The sequence below is a fragment of the Hyla sarda genome, chromosome 2, assembly GCF_029499605.1.
Source record: "Hyla sarda isolate aHylSar1 chromosome 2, aHylSar1.hap1, whole genome shotgun sequence".
NCBI classification, from domain to species: Eukaryota; Metazoa; Chordata; class Amphibia; order Anura; family Hylidae; genus Hyla; species Hyla sarda.
In genome coordinates, this window is record NC_079190.1 from 305,419,825 (window position 1) to 305,443,688 (window position 23,864).

Here is a 23,864-nt window from a genome sequence, read left to right on the forward strand (position 1 = left end):
TTCTTAAAAAACGGATGCAACCGGACATCATTTTTTCAAACCATATACGGTTTTTAACTGTATACGGGTTGAAATTTGTACACACGTTTTGATAGTTTAGTCAGGTTTTGAGGAATCCGTTTTTCATCAAAAACCTGATCCGGGAACTGTATTGCAAAAACGTGGTGTGAATGCACCCTTAGTGCACCATGACGTACATTACCCTCTGTAATGACCGGCTATCAGGTCATGCACGGCAGATCCCAGCTGCTATCAGCAGCCAGGGACCTGCCGGTTATTGCGGACATCTGCTATCGTGCTGATGCCGCCATTAACCCCTCAAATACCGTGATCAATACAGATCATGGCATCTGCAGCAGTGCAGCACTTAAAATGGATGATCGGATCTCCCTGCGGGGATCCGATCATCCAGCATGGTGGCCGGAGGTCCCCTCACCTGCCTCCGGCTGTCTCCTTGGGTTTTCTGCTCTGGTCTGAGATCGAGCAGACCAGAGCAGAAAATCACCAAGTACACTGATCAGTGCTATGCCCTTTGCATAGTACTGAACAGTATTAGCAATCAAAAATCCCCTCCCGAATAAAAATGTAAATCATCCCTTTTTCCCATTTTAACCCCAAAAACCGTAAAAAAAAACATATTTGGTATTGCTGCATGCGTAAATGTCTGTTAATTATACCATGTGGTAAACTGCGAAAACTTATAAAAAAGTGCTGCTTTTTTGTCACATTTTATTCCCCCAAAAATATAAAAAGTGATTTAAAAAGTTAAATATAAGCAAAAGTGGTACCAATAGCTACAGATCACGGCGCAAAAATTGAGCCCTCATAAGCACCCCATATACGGAGAGATAAGAAAGTTATAGGTGGTCAAAAAGGGCAATTTTAAACATACTGATTTTGTTAAAATAGTTTGAGATTTTTTTTTAAAGCGGTAAAATTATAGAAAAGCATATAACATGTGTAGAATTTTAATTGTATTGACCTAGAGAATAAAGAAAACATGTTATTTTTTACCGTAAAGTGTACAGCGTGAAAACAATGCCTACCAAAATTTCATAAATTGCGGTTTTCTTTTCGATTTCCCCACATAATCTTTTTTTGGTTGCGCTGTACATTTTATGGTAAAATGAGTGATGTCATTACAAAGTAAAATTGATGACGCGAAAAACAAGACCTCATATGGGTCTGTGAATGGAATTATAAAAGTTATGATTTTTTAAAGGTAAGGAGAAAAAATTTAATTGACCTTGTCCTTAAAGGGTTTCTCCGGTGCTTAGACATCTTATCCCCTATCCAAAGGATAGGGGATAAGATGCCTGATCGCGGAAGTCCTGCCGCTGGGGACCCCCGTGATCTTGCACGCGGCACCCTGTTTGTAATCAGTCCCCGCAGAATGTGGTCGCCTGTAATCAGACCCGGAGCGAACAAGCTCCGGGGACTGATTACAAATGGGGTGCCGCGTGCAAGATCACGGGGGTACCCAGCGGCGGGACTCCCGCGATCAGGCATCTTATCCCCTATCCTTTGGATAGGGGATAAGATGTCTAAGCACCGGAGAACCCCTTTAAGGCCAAAATGGGCCTGGTCAGCTTGTTCAATCAACCTCCTCCTGGAGCAACTACTCCTGGAGCAAGTTTTATTCTATCCATGACATTCCGTTCCATTCCATTGTCTTCCTCATTATATATCCATCATTATAAATATATCGAATTTATTCTGCTGTGCCCAATGTTGGTTTCCAGCAACTCCTTTAGGACGCACCCAATTTTAAGGACACAGCCATTTTTTTTTTTGCAAATCTGTCCTATGTCACTTTATGCATTAACTCTGGGATGCTTTTACTTATCAGTCTGATTCAAAGAGTTTTTTTTTTTGTTTTGTTTTTTGACATATTCCACTTAGATTAGTGGTAGATTAGTGGTAAATGTTCGATACTTGCATCATTTCTTTGAAAAATTTCTTGAGTTTAGCATTTTTCTAACTTTGAAATTCTGCTTGTAAGGAAAATAAACATAACAAATTATATATTTATTTACATACAATATGTCTACTTTATGTTGTTAGCGGTGAAATAGCTGGAGGCACCCTGTGGCGCAGCAGTGCTACTCCACTCCCGCTCCCCCCCCCCAGCCTCTAGTGCTGAGCAGCAGCGGAACTCTCCCAAACCCCGCTCTCCCCCACCATGCCTCTAGTGCTGAGCGGCGGTGCTCCCCCGAACCCCGCTTTCCCCACCCCATTCCTCTAGTGCAGAGAGCAGATTTACCCGTCCGGAGGATCAGCGCAGCAATGAGTGTGCGCTGCCTCCGGACAGGGTAACAGGGGGGCAGGGCGTGGCCGTGCGCGTGGCCCGTGGAGCTGGCCAATGCGTGCAGCCCCAGCTATCAGCATGCTCGCTCTCGCCTGTTTGACAGGCGGGAGCGAGCACCGCAGTGCCTGAATTTCGACTCATTGCCAGGCTTAAATGAGTCGAAATTCAGTAGTGACGTCACTGCTGAATGCATTCGGCCACTAGGAGGGCGACCCCTAGTGGCCGAATTTAAAAGTGATTTTAAACTGGTTTAAAATCACTTTTTTTTATTAAAGTATATTAGGGATATGTTGTAGTACTTAAGTACTACAAAATGTCAATTTTTTTACTTCATGACAGTGCCCATTTAAAGGACCACTGTAGTGGAACACTTTTTATATATTACAATGCCCGGGCCTCAAAAATAAACAAAATAAACTTATACATACCTTCCTACGAGCCCCCGTTGGTCCTAAACAGGCCTCACGGTCCGGCAGTGCTAATCTCATTCCACTTACTGGTGATGGGGACGCCGCAGAGCCGTCGGCGTATCACCAGCCGCAGCGATGTCCCGGCCGGTGATAGGCTGAGCCCACTGTCATGTAAGGAGCTCTAGCCGGCTTCTTACATGACCGTGGGCTCAGGCTATCACTGGGAATATATGTGTTCCACTACAGTTGTCCTTTAAGGACCAGGCCAATTTTATTTTTGCCTTTTACCTTTTTTCCTCTTTGCCTTCTAAAATCCATAACTTTTATATTTCCATCTACAGACCCATATAAGGGCTTGTAATTAAACCTCTCATTTTACCATAAAATGTACGGCGAACCCAAAAAATTATTTTTTTAGGGAGGAAATGTAAATGAAAACCACAATTTTTCACATTTTAGCGGGTTTCGTTTTCACACTGTACATTTTACGGAGAAATTGACATGTTGGTTGTTCTGTGGGTCAATACGATTAAAATGATACCCATGGCCACATACTAAGATGTTTTTTTTTAAAGTAGGACAAAAATATAAGACTTTTTGTACAAAATCAGTAATCTAAAATCGCTTTATTTTGACCACCCATATAACTTTTTCATTTTTCCGTATATAGGGCCGTATGAGGGCAAACTTTTTGCGCCTTCATCTGTAATTTTTTATCGATACCACATTTGCATATGAAACACTTTTAGATCCTTTTAAAAAAAAAAATGTAGGGAATAAAATGACTAAAAAGCAGCATTTTTGGGCTTTTTATTTTTTACGTTTAGGCCGTTCACCGTATGGGATCATTAACATTATATTTTGATTGGACATTTACGCACCCGGCGATCCCAAATCGGTTTTATAGAAAAAATAATTTTACGCTTTTTGTGGGTAAAATGGGAAAAACAGACAATTTTATTCATTTCATTTTAATTGGGGGAGGGAATTATTCACCTTTTTTTTTTTCTTTTTTTTTTTCTTTTTTTTTTTTTTTTACATTTTTCAACTTTTTTTTTTACACTTCTGTCTCCATAGGGGACTATATAGCAATCATTTTGATTGATAATACTGTTCAGTGCTATTCATAGGGCATAGTGGGGCTGGGCAGTATACCGGTTCATACCGAATACTGCCATTTTTTGTGCTGCACGATATGAATTTTAACCCATACCGCAATACCAGTTTGGCCCCTCCCCCTCGGGAATGAAATTAGCCCAGCGCTGCGCTGTCTCCACATCAGGGGAACTAATCATATGTTGCCCGTGAGCACTGTTCTGCCCCCCCCCCCCCCCCCCCCCCCAATTAATTATCAGCCTAGCGCTGTCCCCGTCCCCATCCTCCTGTTTGTTGCAGCCGCTGGCGCTGACACTCTATACCAGTGGTCTTCAACCTGCGGACCTCCAGATGTTGCAAAACTACAACTCTCATCATCAGTGATTCCCAACCGCGGTGCCGCGGCACACGTGTGTGCTGTTCAGCACTGCCCGTGGTGCCGCGGCACACGTGTGTGCCGTTCAGCACTGCCCGTGGTGCCGCGGGATTTTGCCGTGATTTTTTTATTTTTACTATTATTTTTTTTTAAATGTCCCGCCCCGGCCTGATGGCGGAGGGGGGGGAGTCTGCGTGGGCACTGCGCGCACAGCGTCCCCCTGCATCTCCTGTGTTCCCCCTCCGTATGCCGCGTGACCCGTGTTCCCCTCCTTACCCCTCTGTTCCCTGTGTCCCCCGCGTCCCCCTCCTTCACTCTCCGTCTCCTGCGTCCCCCTCTCCCTTGCGGCGCAGTGAGACGGAAATGGTGCCCTGGGGCGGAACGAGCTCCACCTGCGCCGGACTCCCGTGCCTCCTGTGGAACTGCAAGCTGCGCGGGCCGGCTTGCTTAAAGTACCGTACCCTTTCCACTCCTCTGTTCACCTTCTCAACCCTGTCTAAATCCCCCCACCGTCACCCAAGTACACCCTCTACCCCTCCCCACCCCCCCCCACCCCTGTCACTCATGTCCACCCCCCCTGTCACCCATGTAATCCCTCCGCCACCCATGTCCACACCCCCCCCTGTCACCCATGTCCACCCCCCCTGTAACCCATGTCCACCCCCCCTGTCACCCATGTAATCCCTCTGTCACCCATGTCCACCCCCCCAGTCACCCATGTCCACCCCCCCTGTCACCCATGTCCACCCCCCCCTGTCAGCCATGTCCGCCTGGTCCACCTCCCTGTCCACCCCCCTGTCACCCATGTAATCCCTCCCCTGTCACCCATGTAATCCCTCCCCTGTCACCCATGTAATCCCTCCCCTGTCACCCATGTAATCCCTCCCCTGTCACCCATGTAATCCCTCCCCTGTCACCCATGTAATCCCTCCCCTGTCACCCATGTCCACTCCCCCTGTCACCCATGTCCACCCCCCCTGTCAGCCATGTCCGCCTGGTCCACCTCCCTGTCTATCTCTATCACCCATGTCCACCCTCCCTGTCACCCATGTCCACCCTCCCTGTCACCCATGTAATCCCCCTCAGTCACCCATGTCCACCCCCCCCCTGTCAGCCATGTCCGCCTTGTCCACCTCCCTGTCTATCTCTATCACCCATGTCCACCCCCCCTGTCAGCCATGTCCACCCCCCCTGTCAGCCATGTCCACCCCCCTGTCAGCCATGTCCACCCCCCCTGTCAGCCATGTCCACCCCCCCTGTCAGCCATGTCCACCCCCCCCTGTCAGCCATGTCCGCCTTGTCCACCTCCCTGTCCATCTCTATCACCCATGTCCACCCCCCCCCCCTGTCAGCCATGTCCACCCCCCCTGTCAGCCATGTCCACCCCCCCCTGTCAGCCATGTCCGCCTTGTCCACCTTCCTGTCCATCTCTATCGCCCATGTCCACCCCCCCCCGTCAGCCATGTCCACCCCCCCTGTCAGCCATGTCCACCCGCACTCACACATGTCCCCCCACCTATCATCCCCGTCACCCATGTCCACCCTCCTGTCATCCATGTCTGCCTTGTCCACCCCCCCCTGCCACCCATGTCCACCCTCTGTCACCCATGTACACTCCTCTACACCCCTCTGTCACCCATGTACACTCCTCTACACCCCTCTGTCACCCATGTACACTCCTCTACACCCCTCTGTCACCCATGTACACTCCTCTACACCCCTCTGTCACCCATGTACACTACTCTGTACCCCTCTGTCACCCATGTACACTCCTCTACACCCCTCTGTCACCCATGTACACTACTCTGTACCCCTCTGTCACCCATGTACACTCCTCTGTCACCCATGTACACTCCTCTATACCCCTCTGTCACCCATGTACACTCCTCTACACACCTCTGTCACCCATGTACACTCATGTCACCCATGTAATCTCCCTATACCCCTCTGTTACCCATGTACACCCATCTATCACACATGTACACCCCTCTGTCACCCATGTACACTCCTCAATACCCCTCTGCCACCCATGTACACTCCTCTGTACCCCTCTGTCACCCATGTACACTCCTCTCTACCCCTCTGTCACCCATGTACACTCCTCTACACCCGTCACCCATATACACTCCTATACACCCCTTTGTAAATTCCTCTACACCCTTTTCACCCATGTACGCTCCTCTACACCCCTGTCACCCATGTACACCGCTCTACACCCCTGTCACCCATGTACACTATTCTGCACCCCTCTGTCACCCATGTACACTTCTCTACACCCGTCACCCATGTACACTCCTCTATAACCTCTGTCACTCATGTACACCCATCTGTCACCCATGTACACTCTTCTGCATCCCTCTGTCACTCATGTACACTCCTTTACACCCCTGTCACCCATGTACACTCCTCTACACCCATCTGTCACCCATGTACACTCCTCTACACCCATCTGTCACCCATGTACACTCCTCAACTCCCCTCTGTCACCCATGTACACCCATCTATCACACATGTACACTCCTCTCTACCTCTCTGTCACCCATGTACACTCCTCTCTACCCCTCTGTCACCCATGTACACTCCTCTCTACCCCTCTGTCACCCATGTACACTCCTCTCTACCCCTCTGTCACCCATGTACACTCCTCTCTACCCCTCTGTCACCCATGTACACTCCTCTCTACCCCTCTGTCACCCATGTACACTCCTCTCTACCCCTCTGTCACCCATGTACACTCCTCTACACCCATCTGTCACTCCTCTACACCCATCTGTCACCCATGTACACTCCTCTACACCCATATGTCACCCATGTACACCCATCTGTCACCCATGTACGCTCCTCTATACCCCTGTCACCCATGTACGCTCCTCTATACCCCTGTCACCCATGTACGCTCCTCTATACCCCTGTCACCCATGTATGCTCCTCTATACCCCTGTCACCCATGTATGCTCCTCTATACCCCTGTCACCCATGTATGCTCCTCTATACCCCTGTCACCCATGTATGCTCCTCTATACCCCGGTCACCCATGTATGCTCCTCTATACCCCGGTCACCCATGTATGCTCCTCTATACGCCTGTCACCAATGTATGCTCCTCTATACCAGTCACCTATGTACGCTCCTCTATACCCCTGTTACCCATGTACGCTCCTCTATACCCTGTCACCCATGTACACTCCTCTACACCCCTCTGTCACCCATGTCCACCCCTCTACACCCCTCTGTCACCCATGTAAAAAAAAAAAAAAAGAAAAAAAAAGTTTGGCGCCTAATAGGTTTGTTTTGCAGGTTTAACGGTGAAGAATTGTGTGTGGAAGAAATCGTGATGATGGCCCAGACCAGATGGAGAAGAGAAGGCAACTTTGCAAATTAGAGAAGACGTCATTGGTGAGTTGCTGTATAAAGCAGCACTTTAAACTACATACCCACTGATAAATAGATATAGTGCATTGCGTTTTTTACCGTCTTTTCCTTATTTTTTATTTTTATTTTTTTTTCTTGCTCGTCAACCTCGGTAGGGGTGCCCCGTGGAAAAAAAAATTTCCGAGGTGTGCCCCGACCCGAAAAAGGTTGGGAAACACTGCTCAGCATGCATGCTGGGAGTTGTAGTTTTGCAACATCTGGCGGTCTGCAGGTTGAAGACCACTGCTCTATACTGTGCGGTATCCCTATGCCCGGGCTGCAAAAAATAAAATAAACTTGAACTCTCCTCCCGTTGGTCCGGTACCGGCCTTATCTGCTTCCTAGGGAATGGAACGTCTGACAGCCATCAGCCTATACCGGCCACAGCGAGGTTCCGCCTCGGACGCTGATAGGCTGAGCCCACTGTCATGTAAGAAGCAGTCCAGAGCTTCTTACATGACAGTGGGCTCAGCCTATCAACGTATGAGGCGGAGCATCGCTGCGGCCGGTGATAGGCTGATGGCTGTCCGACGTTCCCATCCCCAGCGTAAGGCCGACATCGGAACATGCGTTAGTTTATTTTGTTTACCTTTGTTTTCATCACAATAAGTCTTCATATCACAAAGTTGACAAATTTTTCCTTCTTGAAGACATTAGAAGGTTTCGAAGTTTTTAACAGCAATTTAACCCCTTCACGACGAGTGACGTACATGTATGGCGCCGCAAAGTGTCACTTGGCGCGCGGCGACGTACTTGTACGTCGCGGGGTTCCGGGAGCGCCGCGTCACCGGTAGCGGTGATCGGGCCGGGATGACTTCTATTATCTAACAGCAGGCATCCCGGCACATCGCCGAGGGGGATCCTGAGACCCCCCCATGACCGCGATGGGCGCAAATCGCAGGTCAATTCAGACCTACGATCTGCACGATTCTGGGTCACTGGTGACCCGGAAAATAAGAGGGATAGGAGTTTGGTGACAGGGGTGCCACCCCTCCTATCCCTGCTATTGGTTGTCCGAGCGACCGACCGATAGCAGACCGGGGGAGGGGGGGGTTTAAAGTTTGGTTCCCCCACTTTGCCCACCTATCGGTGTCTGGGCAAAACGGGGGAACTGTCCAGGGAAGGTCGGCGCCGAATGTCCCTTACCTGGATCCTGGAGTGCAATCCTCCATGCAGGGATCCCACACGTGCGGCGGCGGCAGCAGTACATCCGGGTCCAGCTAGGGGAGTTGTTGCCTAGCAACATCCGGAGGGCCACAGTTTACAGTGGTCTCTAAACCGTGGCCCTCCAGATGTTGCAAAACTACAACTCCCAACATGCCCAGACAGCTGTTTGCTGTGTGGGCATGCTGGGACTTGTAGTTTTGCAATATTTAGAGGGGTTCAGGTTGTAGATCACGAAGTGGTCTCAAACTGTAGCCCTCCAGATGTTGCAAAACTACAACTCTCAGCATGCCCAGACAGTGATTTACAACCTGAACCCCTCTAAATCTTGCAAAACTACAACTCCCAGCATTCAGGAACAGCATAAGGCTGTCTTGGCATGCTGGGAGTTGTACTTGCGTGCCTCCAGCCGTTGTATAACTACATCTCCCAGCATGCCCTTCCGCACTCAGTACATGCTGGGAGTTGTAGTTTTGCAACAGCTGGATGCACACTGGTTGGAAAATACTGAGTTTGGTTGGAAAACCTTGAGTTAGGTTCTATGACCTGTGTGCCTCCAGCTGTTGCAAAACTACAACTCCCAGCATGCATGGTCTGTCAGTGCATGCTGGGAGTTGTAGTTTTGACCCCCCTCCCATGTGAATGTACAGTCTACATTCACACTGGCGGCAGATTACAGGGAGTTCCCCGCATCAAATTTGAGCTGCGGCAAATTTTCCACCGCAGCTCAAACTCCTAGCGGGAGACTCAGTGTAATCTGCCTCCAGTGTGAATGTAACCTAAAAACACTACACTACACTACCATAAAATAAAGAGTAAAACACTACATAAACACACGTACACTGCCCCCCTCCTTCCCCAATTAAAATGAAAAGCGTATTGTACGGCAGTGTTTCTAAGATGGAGCCTCCAGCTGTTGCAAAACAAAAACTCCCAGCATTTTTGGACAGCAATTGACTGTCCAAGCATGCTCAGAGTTTTAAAACAGCTGGAGGCACCCTGTTTGGGAATCACTGGCATAGAATACCCCTATGTCCACCCCTATGCAAGTCCCTAATTCAGGCCTCAAATGCGCATGGCGCTCTCACTTTGGAGCCCTGTCTTATTTCAAGGCAACAGTATAGGGTCACATATGGGGTATCGCCGTACTCGGGAGAAATTGCTTAACAAATTTTGGGGGGCTTTTTCTCCTTTTACCCCTTATGAAAAGGAACAGTTGGGGTCTACACCAGCACGTTAGTGCGTTAGTGTAAAAAAATAAAACATTTTACACTAACATGCTGGTGTTGCCCTATACTTTTCATTTTCACAAGAGGTAAAAGGGAAAATCGCCCCCCAAAATTTGTAACGCAATTTCTCCCGAGTACGGAGATACCCCATATGTGGGCGCAAAGTGCTCTGGGGGCGCACAACAAGGCCCAGAAGGGAGAGTGCGCCATGTACATTTGAGGTGATTTGCACAGGGGTGGCTGATTGTTACAGCGGTTCTGACAAACGCGCAAAAAAAAAAAAAAAAAAAAACACACCCACATGTGACCCCATTTTGGAAACTACACCCCTCACAGAATGTAATGAGGGGAGCAGTGAGAATTTACACCCCACAGGTGTCTGACGGATCTTTGGAACAGTGGTCCGTGAAAATGAAAAATTTTGCACAGCCCACTGTTCCAAAGATCTGTCAGACACCAGTGGGGGGTAAATGCTCACTGTACCCCTCATTACATTCTGTGAGGGGTCTAGTTTCCAAAATGGTATGCCATGTTTTTTTTTTTTTTTGCTGTACTGGCACCATAGGGGCTTCCTAAATGCAACATGCCCCCCGAGTAAAATTTGCTCTCAAAAAGCCAAATATGACTCCTTCTCTTCTGAGCATTGTAGTTCGTCCGCAGTGCACTTCAGGTCCACTTATGGGGTACCTCCATACTCAGAAGAGATGGGGTTACAAATTTTGGGGGGTCTTTTCTGCTATTAACCCTTTAAAAATTAGAAATTTTGGGGAAACCAACATTTTAGTGAAAAATATATATATTTTTTTTACATATACAAAAGTCGTGAAACACCTGTGGGGTATTAAGGCACACTTTATTCCTTGTTATGTTCCTCAAGGGGTCTAGTTTCCAAAATGGTATGCCATGTGTGTTTTTTTTTTTGCTGTTCTGGCACCGTAGGGGCTTCCTAAATGCGACATGCCCCCCAAAAACCATTTCAGAAAAACGTACTCTCCAAAATCCCCTTGTCACTCCTTCGCTTCTGAGCCCTCTACTGCACCCGCCGAACACTTTACATAGACATATGAGGTATGTGCTTACTCGAGATTGGGCTACAAATATAAGTATACATTTTCTCCTTTTACCCCTTGTAAAAATTCAAAAATTGGGTCTACAAGAACATGCATGTGTAAAAAATGAAGATTTAGAATTTTCTCCTTCACTTTGCTGCTTTTCCTGTGAAACAACTAAAGGGTTAAAACACTTACTGAATGTCATTTTAAATACTTTGAAGGGTGCTTTTTTTATAATGTGGTCATTTGTGGGGTATTTCTAATATGAAGACCCTTCAAATCCACTTCAAACCAGAACTGGTCCATGAAAAATTCTGACTTTGAAAATTTTGTGAAAAATTGGAAAATTGCTGCTGAACTTTGAAGCCCTCTGATGTCTTCCAAAAGTAAAAACTAGTCCATTTCATGATGCAGTCATAAAGTAGACATATTGTGTATGTGAATCCCAAAAAAAATTATTTGGAATATCCATTTTCCTTACAAGCAGAGAGCTTCAAAGTTAGAAAAATGCAAAATTTAAAATTTTTTCATCAAATTTGGGGATTTTTCACTGAGAAAGGATGCAAGTTACCACAAAAATTTACCACTGTGTTAAAGTAGAATATGTCACGAAAAAACTGTCTCTGAATCAGAATAAGTAAAAGCATTCCAGAGTTATTAATGTTTAAAGTGACAGTGGTCAGATTTGCAAAAAAGTGCTTCGTCCTAGAGGTGAAAATGGGCTCCATCCTTAACCTCTTCAGGACATAGGGCGTATGGATACGCCCTGCATTCCGAGTCCTTAAGGACCGAGGGAGTATCCATACGCCCGTGGGAATTCCGGTCCCCACCGCTAGCCGGTTGGGGACCAGAGCCAGATGCCTTCTGAAATCGTTCAGCAGGCATCCCGGCATATCGCCCAGGGGGGTCATTATGACAATTCAGTCCAGCGATCTGCGGCGATTCCGGGTCAATCGGGTCTCCGGTGACCCGGAATTACTGGCTGATCGGGGCCGTCTGACGGCCGCGAACAGCCATAGTCTGCAGGGGTGAGGTGGCACTGGTGCCACCTCACGATCGCCCTGATTCGTCGGCCGGATTACCGGCCGACCAATCGGGGCGCCTGCTGCGGGTGTCACTCCCGCAACCCGCTCTGCCCCTCTTCCGGAGGAAGTGAGCGAGTGCGGGACGTGCACCCCGGGAGCTGGGGACCCTGATCCTCGGCGTCAATGTTGGGATCGGGGCCCCAGGGCTCAGAAGGGAAGGAGGCCCTTTGGTGCAAGAAGAGCGAAAAAAAACACGTTGCACTCCATTGTGGAAACTACACCCCTCAAGGAATGTAACAAGGGGTACAGTGGGCCTTAACTCCCCACAGGTGTTTCACGAAATTTCGCTAAAATTTTAAGTTTAAATGAAAAATTTGTTTAAAAATTTTCTACACTAAATTGCTGGTGTTACCCCAAATTTTGCATTTTCACAAGGGGTAAGAGGAGAATAATCACCCCAAAATTTGTAGCCCCATTTCTCTTGATTTAAAGAAGTACCCCATATGTGGACATAAAATGCTTTGCTGGTGAACTACAGGGCTCAGAAAGGAAGGAGCAAAATTTGGCTTTTGGAGAGAGAATTTTGCTGAAATGGTTTTTGGGGGCATGTTGCATTTAGGAAGCCCCCATGGTGCCAGAACAGCGGGACCCCCCCCCCCCCCCCCCCCCACACACACACTTTGCACTCCATTTTGGAAACTACACACCATATAGAATCCATTTAGGGGTGTTGCAAGTTTTATGACCCTACAGGTGTTTGAGTAAAGTTTGTAGAACTAAGCAGTGATAATTTAAATTTCAAATATGGATGCATATTTTGCACTTTTAGCATAAAAATATAAAACTACACCTTCCAAGGTATTCATTTAGGGTTATAATGAAAATTATTTTGTTTTGCTAGGGGTTAAGCAAGATGGTGAAAATATAAAACTACACCGGCCAAATTATTAATCTAGGGGTATAATGAGAATAATTTTTAGTTATGTTAGGGGTATAGCAAGATGGAGAAAAAAAAAAACTAAACCTGCCAAGGTATTAATCTAGGGGTAGAACAGGAATGTTTAGTTTTCTTAGGGGTTTGCCAATTAGATTTTTGGAAATAATGTAATGGAGAAATAGGGGAAATTACAGAATTGCTCACTAAAATGTAATAATGTAATTCCAAGGGTGCTTTTAGGGTTCTCCAAAGTAATTGTAAAAATAATTAAAAGGGACAAATTCAGATATCAAGACGTGTGATAAATTTTGAAAGTCTCTAATGCACAGACCCGGCTTCAGGGGACATGTTTGCAGTGGTATATGGTGTATTTTCTAATGCCACGCTTGGAGCACACACGACACCTCTTCTGTAGCCTACTCCCCGATTCTCTACGGAGAACAACCCCAGGAAAATGTTGCACTGGTATTATTCTGCTCTCCGATCCTGTGGCCCTGCTTCCCTCCCAAGCAGAGGGGCCTTGATAACATTTTCCTGAAATTGCAGGAATGTCTCTGTATTTCTTGCACGTTTGTACAGAACAATTAAATTATACATGGCAATTTGGAGGAGATGCAGTGCCAATTTCTTATACCAGGCCCGTGTTTTGCGAAGGGCAGTGTACGGCATCAAGATCTGAATAAACAGATCCACCCCTGCCATGAACTTGCTATAGTCCTGAATACACACAGGTTTAGGGGCTCTATCTGTGGTACCACGGACTTTGACAGGGGTGGATCTGTCTGGGTGTATGGTGGTTAGTACAATGACATCACGCTTGGTACAAGTTGCCTTGTGCAACTCTTCTGTACTGTCCCAGCACGCTGGCAACACAGGGACATACCTTCTGTTCCAAGAAGACGTCCTAAAGGTCCTGATCTTTGGCGACCGGGAAAGAGCAGGCCGGAGTTCCCAAGGAACTGAAGTTATAGGTGCCAGGATCTTCCCAGGCCAGCACTTTCCAGGTGAAGTCCCCCACACTGGAAAGAAGGGACGATCCCAGAAAAAATGCAGTGTGTGTCACAGAAGGGGGATACGGAAGGACACCACCTATCAATGTGACACTTGCCCTGATCATCCGGGCCTCTGCTTCAGGGAGTATCACACTAGCATGCAGTACAACATTTTCCGTTTTAATTTGAATTTCCCATAATTTGACCCCAATGTACCAAGTCTAGAGTACATTCCAAGTTTTAACCCCATAAACCACTAAATTGCCCCAAAAATTTTTACTCAAAAAAAAAAAAAAACCCTGATAAGACCTCTGGGGGAATTTTTTCCAAAAATGGGTTATGGTTCACTGAGTCACTATCATCGGGGACTTTTTTTTAAAATTTTGCCTCCAATGTGCAGCGCTCTCTTTCCTCCTGAGCAGGGTGCGCATTTGAGGCAACAGGTTAAGGACGGCCACACACATCACATTCCCAGAATGATTATTCAGAGCATAGGGTTTGGGGTGGGCATATTTTTTTTAGTTTTGGCTATGCTCTGGGTCATCATTCTGGGAACATAAATCTGTTTTATCATTTTATGTCCCACTGTACCCCATTTTAGTAATTCACCCCATGTAACGCTCTTTGAGGGGGTCCTGCTGTTCTGGCTCCATAGGCAGCTATGTAAAAGCTCAAGGCCCCTGACTGCGCTCCTGCTCTTCTGTGACCGGTGTGCACCCGCAGAGCTGCTAACGTCCAGATATGAGGTCTGTCCTTACTCCAAGGAAATGTATTTACAAATTTACAGTGACATTTTCACCTGCTACCACTTGTGAAAATGAAAAATTTGGGGTATCCCCAGCATTTCGGTGTAAAAAATAAAATTTTTCCTTTTCACATCCCACTTTAATGAACATTTATCAAACACCTGTGGGGTGTTAAGGCTCACTGTACCCCTTGTTACATGCCTTTTTTATTTTTCTGTTCTGGCACCATAGGGGCTTCCTAAATGTGACATGCCCCCCTATTTCAGCTAAATTTGCAAATGTGACTCCTTCTCTTCTGAGCACTTGACATCCACACATGGGTTATTTCCATACTCAGGAGAGATGGGGTTACAAATTCTGGGGGGCATTTTCTCCTATTACCCCTTGTAAAAATGTAAAATTTAGGGGAAAACCAGCATTTTAGTAAAAAAAAAAAATCATTTACACATCCAACTTTAACGAAAATTCGTCAAACACCTGTGGGGTGTTAAGGCTCACTGGACCCCTTGTTACGTTCCTTGAGGGGTGCAGTTTCCAAAATGGTATGCAATGTTTGTTGCGTGAGAGAAATTGGGTTACAAATTTTAGGAAGATTTCTCTTTTTATCCCTTGTAAAAATTCAAAAACCTGGTCTATAAGAACATGAGTGTAAAAAATGAAGATTTTGAATTTTCTCCTTCACTTTGCTGCTATTCCTGTAAAACCCCTAAAGGGTTAACAAACTTGCTGAATGTCATTTTGAATACTTTGAGGGGTGCAGTTTTTATAATTGGGTAATTTATGGGGTATTTCTAATATGAAAGCCCTTCAAATTCACTTCAAACCTAAATGGTCCCTGAAAAATTTCGATTTTGAAAATTTTGTGAAAAATTGGAAAATTGCTGCTGAACTTTGAAGCCCTCTGATGTCTTCCAAAAGTTTAAACATATTGACTTTAAGATTCAAACATAAAGTAGATATATTGTATATGTGATTAAATATATAATTAATTTGGAATATCCATTTTCCTTATAAGCAGAGAGCTTCAAAGTTAAAATAAAATGCCACATTTTCAAATTTTTCATCAAATCAAAATCAGAATGGAAAGTAAAAGCATCCCAAAGTGACAGTGGTCATATGTGCAGAAAATGCCCAGGTCCTTAAGGCGAAAATGGTCTTGGTCCTTAAGTGGTTAAACTGCCTGCCCCAGTTTTAGAGAGTAGGAGAGTGAAAACACCAAATTTAAGACATCTGCTCATTATTCATACCGGAGACCATGTAACACAGATGAGTCAGTGGGGAGGAAAACTGGCTAATTGGGGCCCGATATGGACATTTTGTTAAAATTTAGACATTAAAGGGGTACTCCGATCCTAGGATAGACCCCCCCAATAAGATGTCTGATCACGGGGGTCCCGCCGCTTGGGACCACCGCAATCCCTCATGCAGCACCCCTATCATCAGCCTCACGGAGCAAAGATCACTCCGTGTCTGATAACTCAAGGGGCCGGAGTATCGTGATGTCACAGCTCCACCCCTTGGGATGTCACACTCCGCCCCCTCAATGCAAGCCTATGGGACGGGGCTTGACTGCTGCCACGCCCCCTCCGATAGGCTTGCATTGATGGGGCGGGGTTTGATGTCCCAAGGGGGTGGAGCTGTGATGTCACAATACTCTGGCCCCCTGATCGTGAGTAATTAGACACGGAGTGATCTTTGCTCCGTGAGGCTGATGATAGGGGGTGCTGCATGAGAGATTGCGGGGGTCCCCAGCGGCAGGACCCCTGCCATCAGATATCTTATCCCCTATCCATTGAATAGGGGATAAGATGTCTAGGGCAGGAGTACCTCTTTAACCCCTTCCCGCTATTGGACGTATGCATACGTCCAGGCGAATTACACGTTCGCGCAAATGGACGTATGCATACGTCCAAGCGATCTCCTGCTCTGCCGCGGGCAGCGCAGGAGATCGCGGGTGGGACTCAGCTGTCAATCACAGCCGGAGTCCCACCGCAGCTGCCGGGGCCGCGATCGCGCCGGTCCCGGCAGCATTAACCCCATAGATGCCGTGATCAGTCTGATCACGGCATCTATGGTGTTTGCAGGGGGAGCGCTCTCCCCCTGCCCATCAATCGTGGCGCCGCGATAAAATAAGGGGGATCGGAGTTGTCCAAGACACCCTCGATCCCCCTTGAAGAGATAGGAGTGAGGTGGCAGGGTTGCCACCCCTCCTATCCCTGCTATTGATCGGCGGAGCGGCCGACCAATAGCAGACTGGGGACGGGGGGGTTAAAGTTCGGTTCCCCGCGCTATGCCCGCCCATCGGTGTCCGGGCACAGCGGGGGGGAACCGTGCAGTAGCGGCGGCAGCGGCGGTCACTTACCCGGCGGCGGCGGCGGCTGTGATCACGGCGGCGGTGGAGGTAAGTATGACGCCGCGTGTGCAGAGTCTGTTGCCTAGCAACATCTGCAGGGCGACAGTTTAGAGAGTGGTCTCTAAACTGTCGCCCTCCAGATGTTGCAAAACTACAACTCCCACCATGCCTTGACAGCTGTTTGCTGTGTTGGCATGCTGGGAGTTGTAGTTTTGCAAGATTTAGAGGGGTTCAGGCTAGAGATCACTGACAGTGGTCTCTAAACTGTAGCCCTCCAGATATTACAAAACTACAACTCCCAGCATGCTCAGACAGCAGTTTGCTGTCTTAGCATGCTGAGATTTGTAGTTTTGCAACATCTGGAGGGCCACAGTTTAGAGACCACTGTCAGTGATCTCCAGCCTGAACCCCTCTAAATCTTGCAAAACTACAACTCCCAGCATTCAGGAACAGCAAATGGCTGTCTCGGCATGCTGGGAGTTGTACTTGCGTGCATCCAGCTGTTGCATAACTACATCTCCCAGCATTCTCTTTGGCAATCAGTACATGCTGAGAGTTGTAGTTCTGCAACAGCTGGAGGCACACTGGTTGGGAAATACCGAGTTAGGTAATAGGTTCTATTACCCAACTCAGTATTTTCCAGTGTGCCTCCAGCTGTTGCAAAACTACAACTCCCAGCATGCACGTTCTGTCAGTGCATGCTGGGAGTTGTAGTTTTGCCCCCCCCCCCCCCCCCCCCCTCCCATGTGAATGTACAGGTTACATTCACACTGGCGGCGGATTACAGTGAATTCCCTGCTTCAGGTTTGAGCTGCAGCAGCCGCAGCTCAAACTCCTAGCGGGAGACTCAGTGTAATCCGCCGTCAGTGTGAATGTAACCTAAAAACACTACACTACACTAACATAAAATAAAGAGTAAAACACTACATATACACACGTACACTGCCCCCCACCACCACCCCTTCCCCCCCAATAAAAATGAAAAACGTATCCTACAGCAGTGTTTCCAAAACGGAACCTCCAGCTGTTGCAAAACAAAAACTCCCAGCATTTCCGGACAGCCATTGACTGTCCAAGCATGCTGGGAGTTTAGCAACAGCTGGAGGCACCCTGTTTGGGAATCACTGGCTTAGAATACCCCTATGTCCACCCCTATGCAAATCCCTAATTTGGGCCTCAAATGCACATGGCGCTCTCACTTTGGAGCCCTGGCGTATTTCAAGGCAACAGTTTAGGGCCACATATGGGGTATCGCCGTACTCGGGAGAAATTGCCTAACAAATTTTGGGGGGCTTTTTCTCCTTTTACCCCTTATGAAAAGGTAAAGTTGGGGTCTACACCAGCATGTTAGTGTAAAAAAAAAAACATTTTTGTACACTAACATACTGGTGTTGCCCCATACTTTAAAATTTCACAAGCGGTAAAAGAAAAAAAGCCTCCAAAGTTTGTAACGCATTTTCTCCTGAGGACGGAGATACCCCATATGTGGGCGCAAAGTGTTCTGGGGACGCACAACAAGGCTCAGAAGGGAGAGTGCACCATGTAAATTTGAGGTCTAAATTGGTGATTTGCACAGGGGTGGCTGATTTTACAGTGGTTCTGACATAAGTGCAAAACAATAAATACCCACATGTGACCCCATTTTGGAAACTACACCCCTCACGGAATGTAACAAGGGGTACAGTGAGCATTTACACCCCACAGGTGTCTGACAGATCTTTGAAACAGGGGTCTGTGAAAATGAAAAATAAAATTTTTTATTTACACAGCCCACTGTTCCAAAGATACGTCAAATGCCAGTGGGGTGTAAATTCTCCCTGCACCCCTTATTACCTTCCGTGAGGGGTGTAGTTTTAAAAATGGGGTCACATGTGGGGGGTCCACTGTTCTGGCACCACGGGGGGCTTTGGAAATGCACATGGCCAAATTCTCTCTCCAAAAGCTCAATGATGCTCCTTCTCTTCTGAGCATTGTAGTTCGCCCCCAGTGCACTTCACGTCCACTTATTGGGTATTTCCATACTCAGAAGAGATGGGGTTACAAATTTTGGGGGGTATTTTCTGCTATTATCCCTTGTAAAAATGTAAAATTTGGGGGAAAACAAGCATTTTAGTGTAAAAAAAATATTTTTTTTTTTACATATGCAAAAGTCGTGAAACACCTGTGGGGTATTAAGGTTCACTTTACCCCTTGTTACGTTCCCCAAGGGGTCTAGTTTCCAAAATGGTATGCCATGTGTTTTTTTTTTTCTGTCCTGGCACCATAGGTGCTTCCTAAATGCGGCATGCCCCCAGAGCAAAATTTGCTTCCAAAAAGCCAAATGTGACTCCTTCTCTTCTGAGACCTGTAGTGCGCCAGCAGAGCACTTTTCATCCCCATATTGGGTGTCTTCTGAATCGGGAGAAATTGGGCTTCAAATGTTGGGGGGTATTTTCTGCTATTACCTTTTTTAAAAATGTAAAATTTTTGCTAAACCAAGCATTTTTGGTAAAAAAAAAATTATTTTTTTTACATATGCAAAAGTCGTGAAACACCTGTGGGGTATTAAGGTTCACTTTATCCCTTGTTACGTTCCTCAAGGAGTCTAGTTTCCAAAATGGTATGCCATGTCGTTTTTTTTTGCTGTCCTGGCACCAATAGGGGCTTCCTAAATGCGACATGCCCCCCGAGCAAAATTTGCTCTCAAAAAGCCAAATATGACTCCTTCTCTTCTGAGCATTGTAGTTCGCCCGTAATGCACTTCAGGTCAACTTATGGGGTACCTCCATACTCAGAAGAGATGGGGTTACAAATTTTGGGGGGTATTTTCTGCTATTAACCCTTGCAAAAATGTGAAATTTGGGGGGAAACACACATTTTAGTGAATTTTTTTTTTTTTTTTTTTACATATGCAAAAGTCATGAAACACCTGTGGGGTATTAAGGCTCACTTAATTCCTTTTTACGTTCCTCAAGGGGTCTAGTTTCCAAAATGGTATGCCATGTTTTTTTTATTTGCTGTTTTGGCACCATAGGGGCTTCCTAAATGCAACATGCCCCCAAAAAACCATTTCAGAAAAACGTACTCTCCAAAATCCCCTTGTCGCTCCTTCGCTTCTGAGCCCTCTACTGCGCCCGCCGAACAATTTACATAGACATATGAGGTATGTCCTTACTCGAGAGAAATTGGGCTACAAATTCAAGTATAAATTTTATCCTTTTACCCCTTGTAAAAATTCAAAAATTGGGTCTACAAGAACATGCAAGTGTAAAAAATGAAGATTTTGAATTTTCTCCTTCACTTTGCTGCTTTTACCGTGAAACACCTAAAGGGTTAAAACACTTACTGAATGTCATTTTGAATACTTTGGGGGGTGCAGTTTTTGTAATGGGGTCATTTATGGGGTATTTCTAATATGAAGACCCTTCAAATCCACTTCAAACCTGAACTGGTCCATGAAAAATAGCGAGTTTGAAAATTTTGTGAAAAATTGTAAAATTGCTGCTGAACTTTGAAGCCCTCTGGTGTCTTCCAAAAGTAAAAACATGTCAATTTTATGATTAAAATATAAAGTAGACATATTGTATATGTGAATCCAAAAAAAATAATATTTGGAATATCAATTTTCCTTACAAACAGAGAGCTTCAAAGTTAGAAAAATGCAAAATTTTCAATTTTTTCATCAAATTTTGGGATTTTTCACCAAGAAAGGATGCAAGTTACCACAAAAATTTACCACTATGTTAAAGTAGAATATGTCACGAAAAAACAATCTCGGAATCAGATTGATAAGTAAAAGCATTCCAGAGTTATTAATGTTTAAAGTGACAGTGGTCAGATGTGCAAAAAAGGGCTGCGTCCTAGAGGTGAAAATGGGCTGTGTCCTTAAGGGGTTAATGGCTGTGTGTTGAGTTCTTTTAAGGGGACTGCAACATTAAACACTGTTATGAAAATAGATAATATATTTACAAAAACGTGATGGATGTTATTGCGTATGTGAGATAACTGCACACTAACACCCCCCCCCCCCCCCTTTAGCTTCAGTATGGCCCTTTGTAATAAAGAACTCTAGTCTTTTGCTAAGAAGGTAATTGTGGTGGTCTGCATAAGGCAGATGTTTGCAAGAAGGAAAGTCACATGATGGGGTTAAATTAATTTTCTTTTGTCTAAAATTCAATCCTATGTTTTCCACAGGATCTGCATACACTTGTCTAGAAGCAGCCACTGGAAGAGCCCTTCTTCGTCAGCACATGGATGCATCAGGAGAGGATAATCCATTAAACAGACTGAGAGTCAAAATTGAGCCTGGTGAGTTTAAAATCATCTATTATACCTACTGCTTTAGGGTGCGTTCACACGGCCGTTTGCCCCTGTTCTGTTAAAAAAAAAAAAAAAAACTGATTTAAAAAAACGGATAGAAACGGCTGATCAAACGGGTATCCGTTTTGAAGAGTTTGTAACCGTTTTTAATCCGTTTTTTTTTTTTTTTTTTAATGAAAAAAATCAGCCACCCACAGACTCCTGCAGCCAGGACTAGTACTACTCCCATCATGGAACAGACTTGTTTTCATGATGGGAGTAGTACTTCCTGGCTGCAGGAGTCTGCCGGCGGCTGGGGAGGCTACATTAGTACTTGTACTACTACCCCCATCATGGAACAAACTCTGTTCCATGATGGGGGTAGTAGTACAGGGGCTGAGGGATTGATCGCACCGGGTATCACTTCTGAGACCCGATCCGAAGTTATTAAGCGGGGGAGCGGGCGGCATGGTCCGCAACCCTGCGATCACGATGTATTTAATTTCTAAATTCCCCGCGGGGAGCCCTGAATGGCCAGTACTGAGGAGCCAATCAGGGCTCCCTGCCGGATTTTTAAAATTGACAATGTATATTAAAAGCGATGTGGAGGGCAAGTTATATAGCGCTATATATCTAGCCCCCAGCGCATTTATAAAGATAGAACCCCCGCCAGCGCATAAATATCTACCCCCGCAGTATATATATGTGTGTGACCCCCGCCAGCTCATTTATAATGTAACCCCCGCCTGCACCTTTATAATTATATATCCCCCGCCAGCGCATTTGTGACACCCCCCCCCCCCCCCCCGCTGGGGCATATGTCATTACTGTAGCGCGATGTATGGATAGTATTTTACTGGCAGAGCATCACACCAGCTGCTGCCGGCACGATGCTGCTGATAGAATACTATTCATACATTGCGCTGCAGGGGCATATTATATAGAAGTGCTGTGGGGGCCAGATAATACTGCAGGCTGCAGCGTGATGTATAAATAGTATTTTACTCGCAGAGCATCGCACCAGCCTCTGCCGGTGCGATGCTGCTGATAGAATACTATTCATACATCGTGCTGTAGGGGCATATTATGTAGAAGTGCTGTGGGGGCCATATATATAGTATTATCTGGCCCCCACAGCACTTCTATATAATATGCCCCTGCAGCACGATGTATGAATAGTATTCTATCAGCAGCATCACGCCGGCAGCGGCTGGTGCGAAGCTCTGCCAGTAAAATACTATTCATACATGGCGCTGCAGTAATGACATATGCCCCAGCGGGGGGGGGGGGGGGGGGTCACATAAATGCGCTGGCGGGGGGTATATAATTATAAAGGTGCTGGCAGGGGTCACACACACACACACACACACTTTTTTTTTTTTTTTTTTTTACTGCGGGGGTATATATTTTTGCGCTGGCGGGGGTTATTTCCTTATAAATGCGCTGGGGGAGCTAGATATATAGCACTACATATCTTCCCACATCCCCCCCCCCCCCCAAAGCGCTTTTAATATGCATTGTCCATTTTAAAAATCCCCACAGGGAGCCCTGACTGGCTCCTCAGTACGGGGCCATTCAGAGCTTCCCGCTGGGAATCCAAAATAAAAGTAAAATACAGTACATCGGTGATACAGTACACCATGCTGCCTGCTCCCCTGCTTAATAACTTCCAATCGCATCGGGTCTCAGAAGTGAGACCCGGTGCGATAAATCCCTCAGCCCCTGTGCAACTACCCCCATCATGGAACAGAGTCTGATCCATGATGGGGGTTGTAGTAGTACAAACACTAATGTAGTCCCCCCAGCCACCGGCAGACTCCCGCAGTCGGGGAATTACTACTCCCATCATGGAACAGACTTGTTTCCATGATGAGAGTAGTAGTAGTCCCATAACACTGTAGGAGTCTGCGGATGTCACCTATTCTGAGCATGCTCAGATGTAATTACTGATATTTTAAACCCGGGTGCAAACGGATGACATTAAAGGTTCATCCGTTTGCCATAGACTTCAATGTTAAAATTATGATGTCCGTGTTTTCTTCCGTTTTTTTCACGGTTGCACACGGATGTAAACGGATTGTAAAAAAAATCCCATTGACATGAATGGGATTTTTTTTTTAAACCGTTTTTAATCCTTTTACAATCTGCAAAAACTGAGCTGAAACAGGGATAAAAAAACGGGGGCAAACTGCCGTGTGAACGCACCCTTAGAAGTAATGTCTTATATCCTATTTAAATTGATAGCACTCTGTAGGGAACTAGTGATTACAAAGTTGGAAATTATATGAAAGAAATTAAACTCTTTTGTCTTTAGAATGCTTAAAAGTATATGTAGTAGAATGAAAAGGACAGAACTCCAGTGTAAAGGATTGTAATACATTGCATGCATATTGCTGACTTATACACTCATCAGCCGTAACAATTAAAACACTGCCAAGTGACGTGGGTAATTATGATCTTCTTACATATAGCAAGTACACAGTCAGTTC

The 23,864-nt window shown here is 46.1% G+C and overlaps 1 protein-coding gene across 1 annotated transcript in view; it reads left to right on the forward strand.

Moving 5' to 3' along the window:
• RNPEP (arginyl aminopeptidase) overlaps positions 1-23,864 on the forward strand; it is a 281,410-nt gene that overhangs the window by 97,903 nt on the left and 159,643 nt on the right. The window contains exon 6 of the mRNA XM_056557627.1: positions 21,271-21,384. Within this exon, the coding sequence (XP_056413602.1) occupies positions 21,271-21,384 (114 nt within the window). The remainder of the gene's footprint in view (positions 1-21,270; positions 21,385-23,864) is intronic.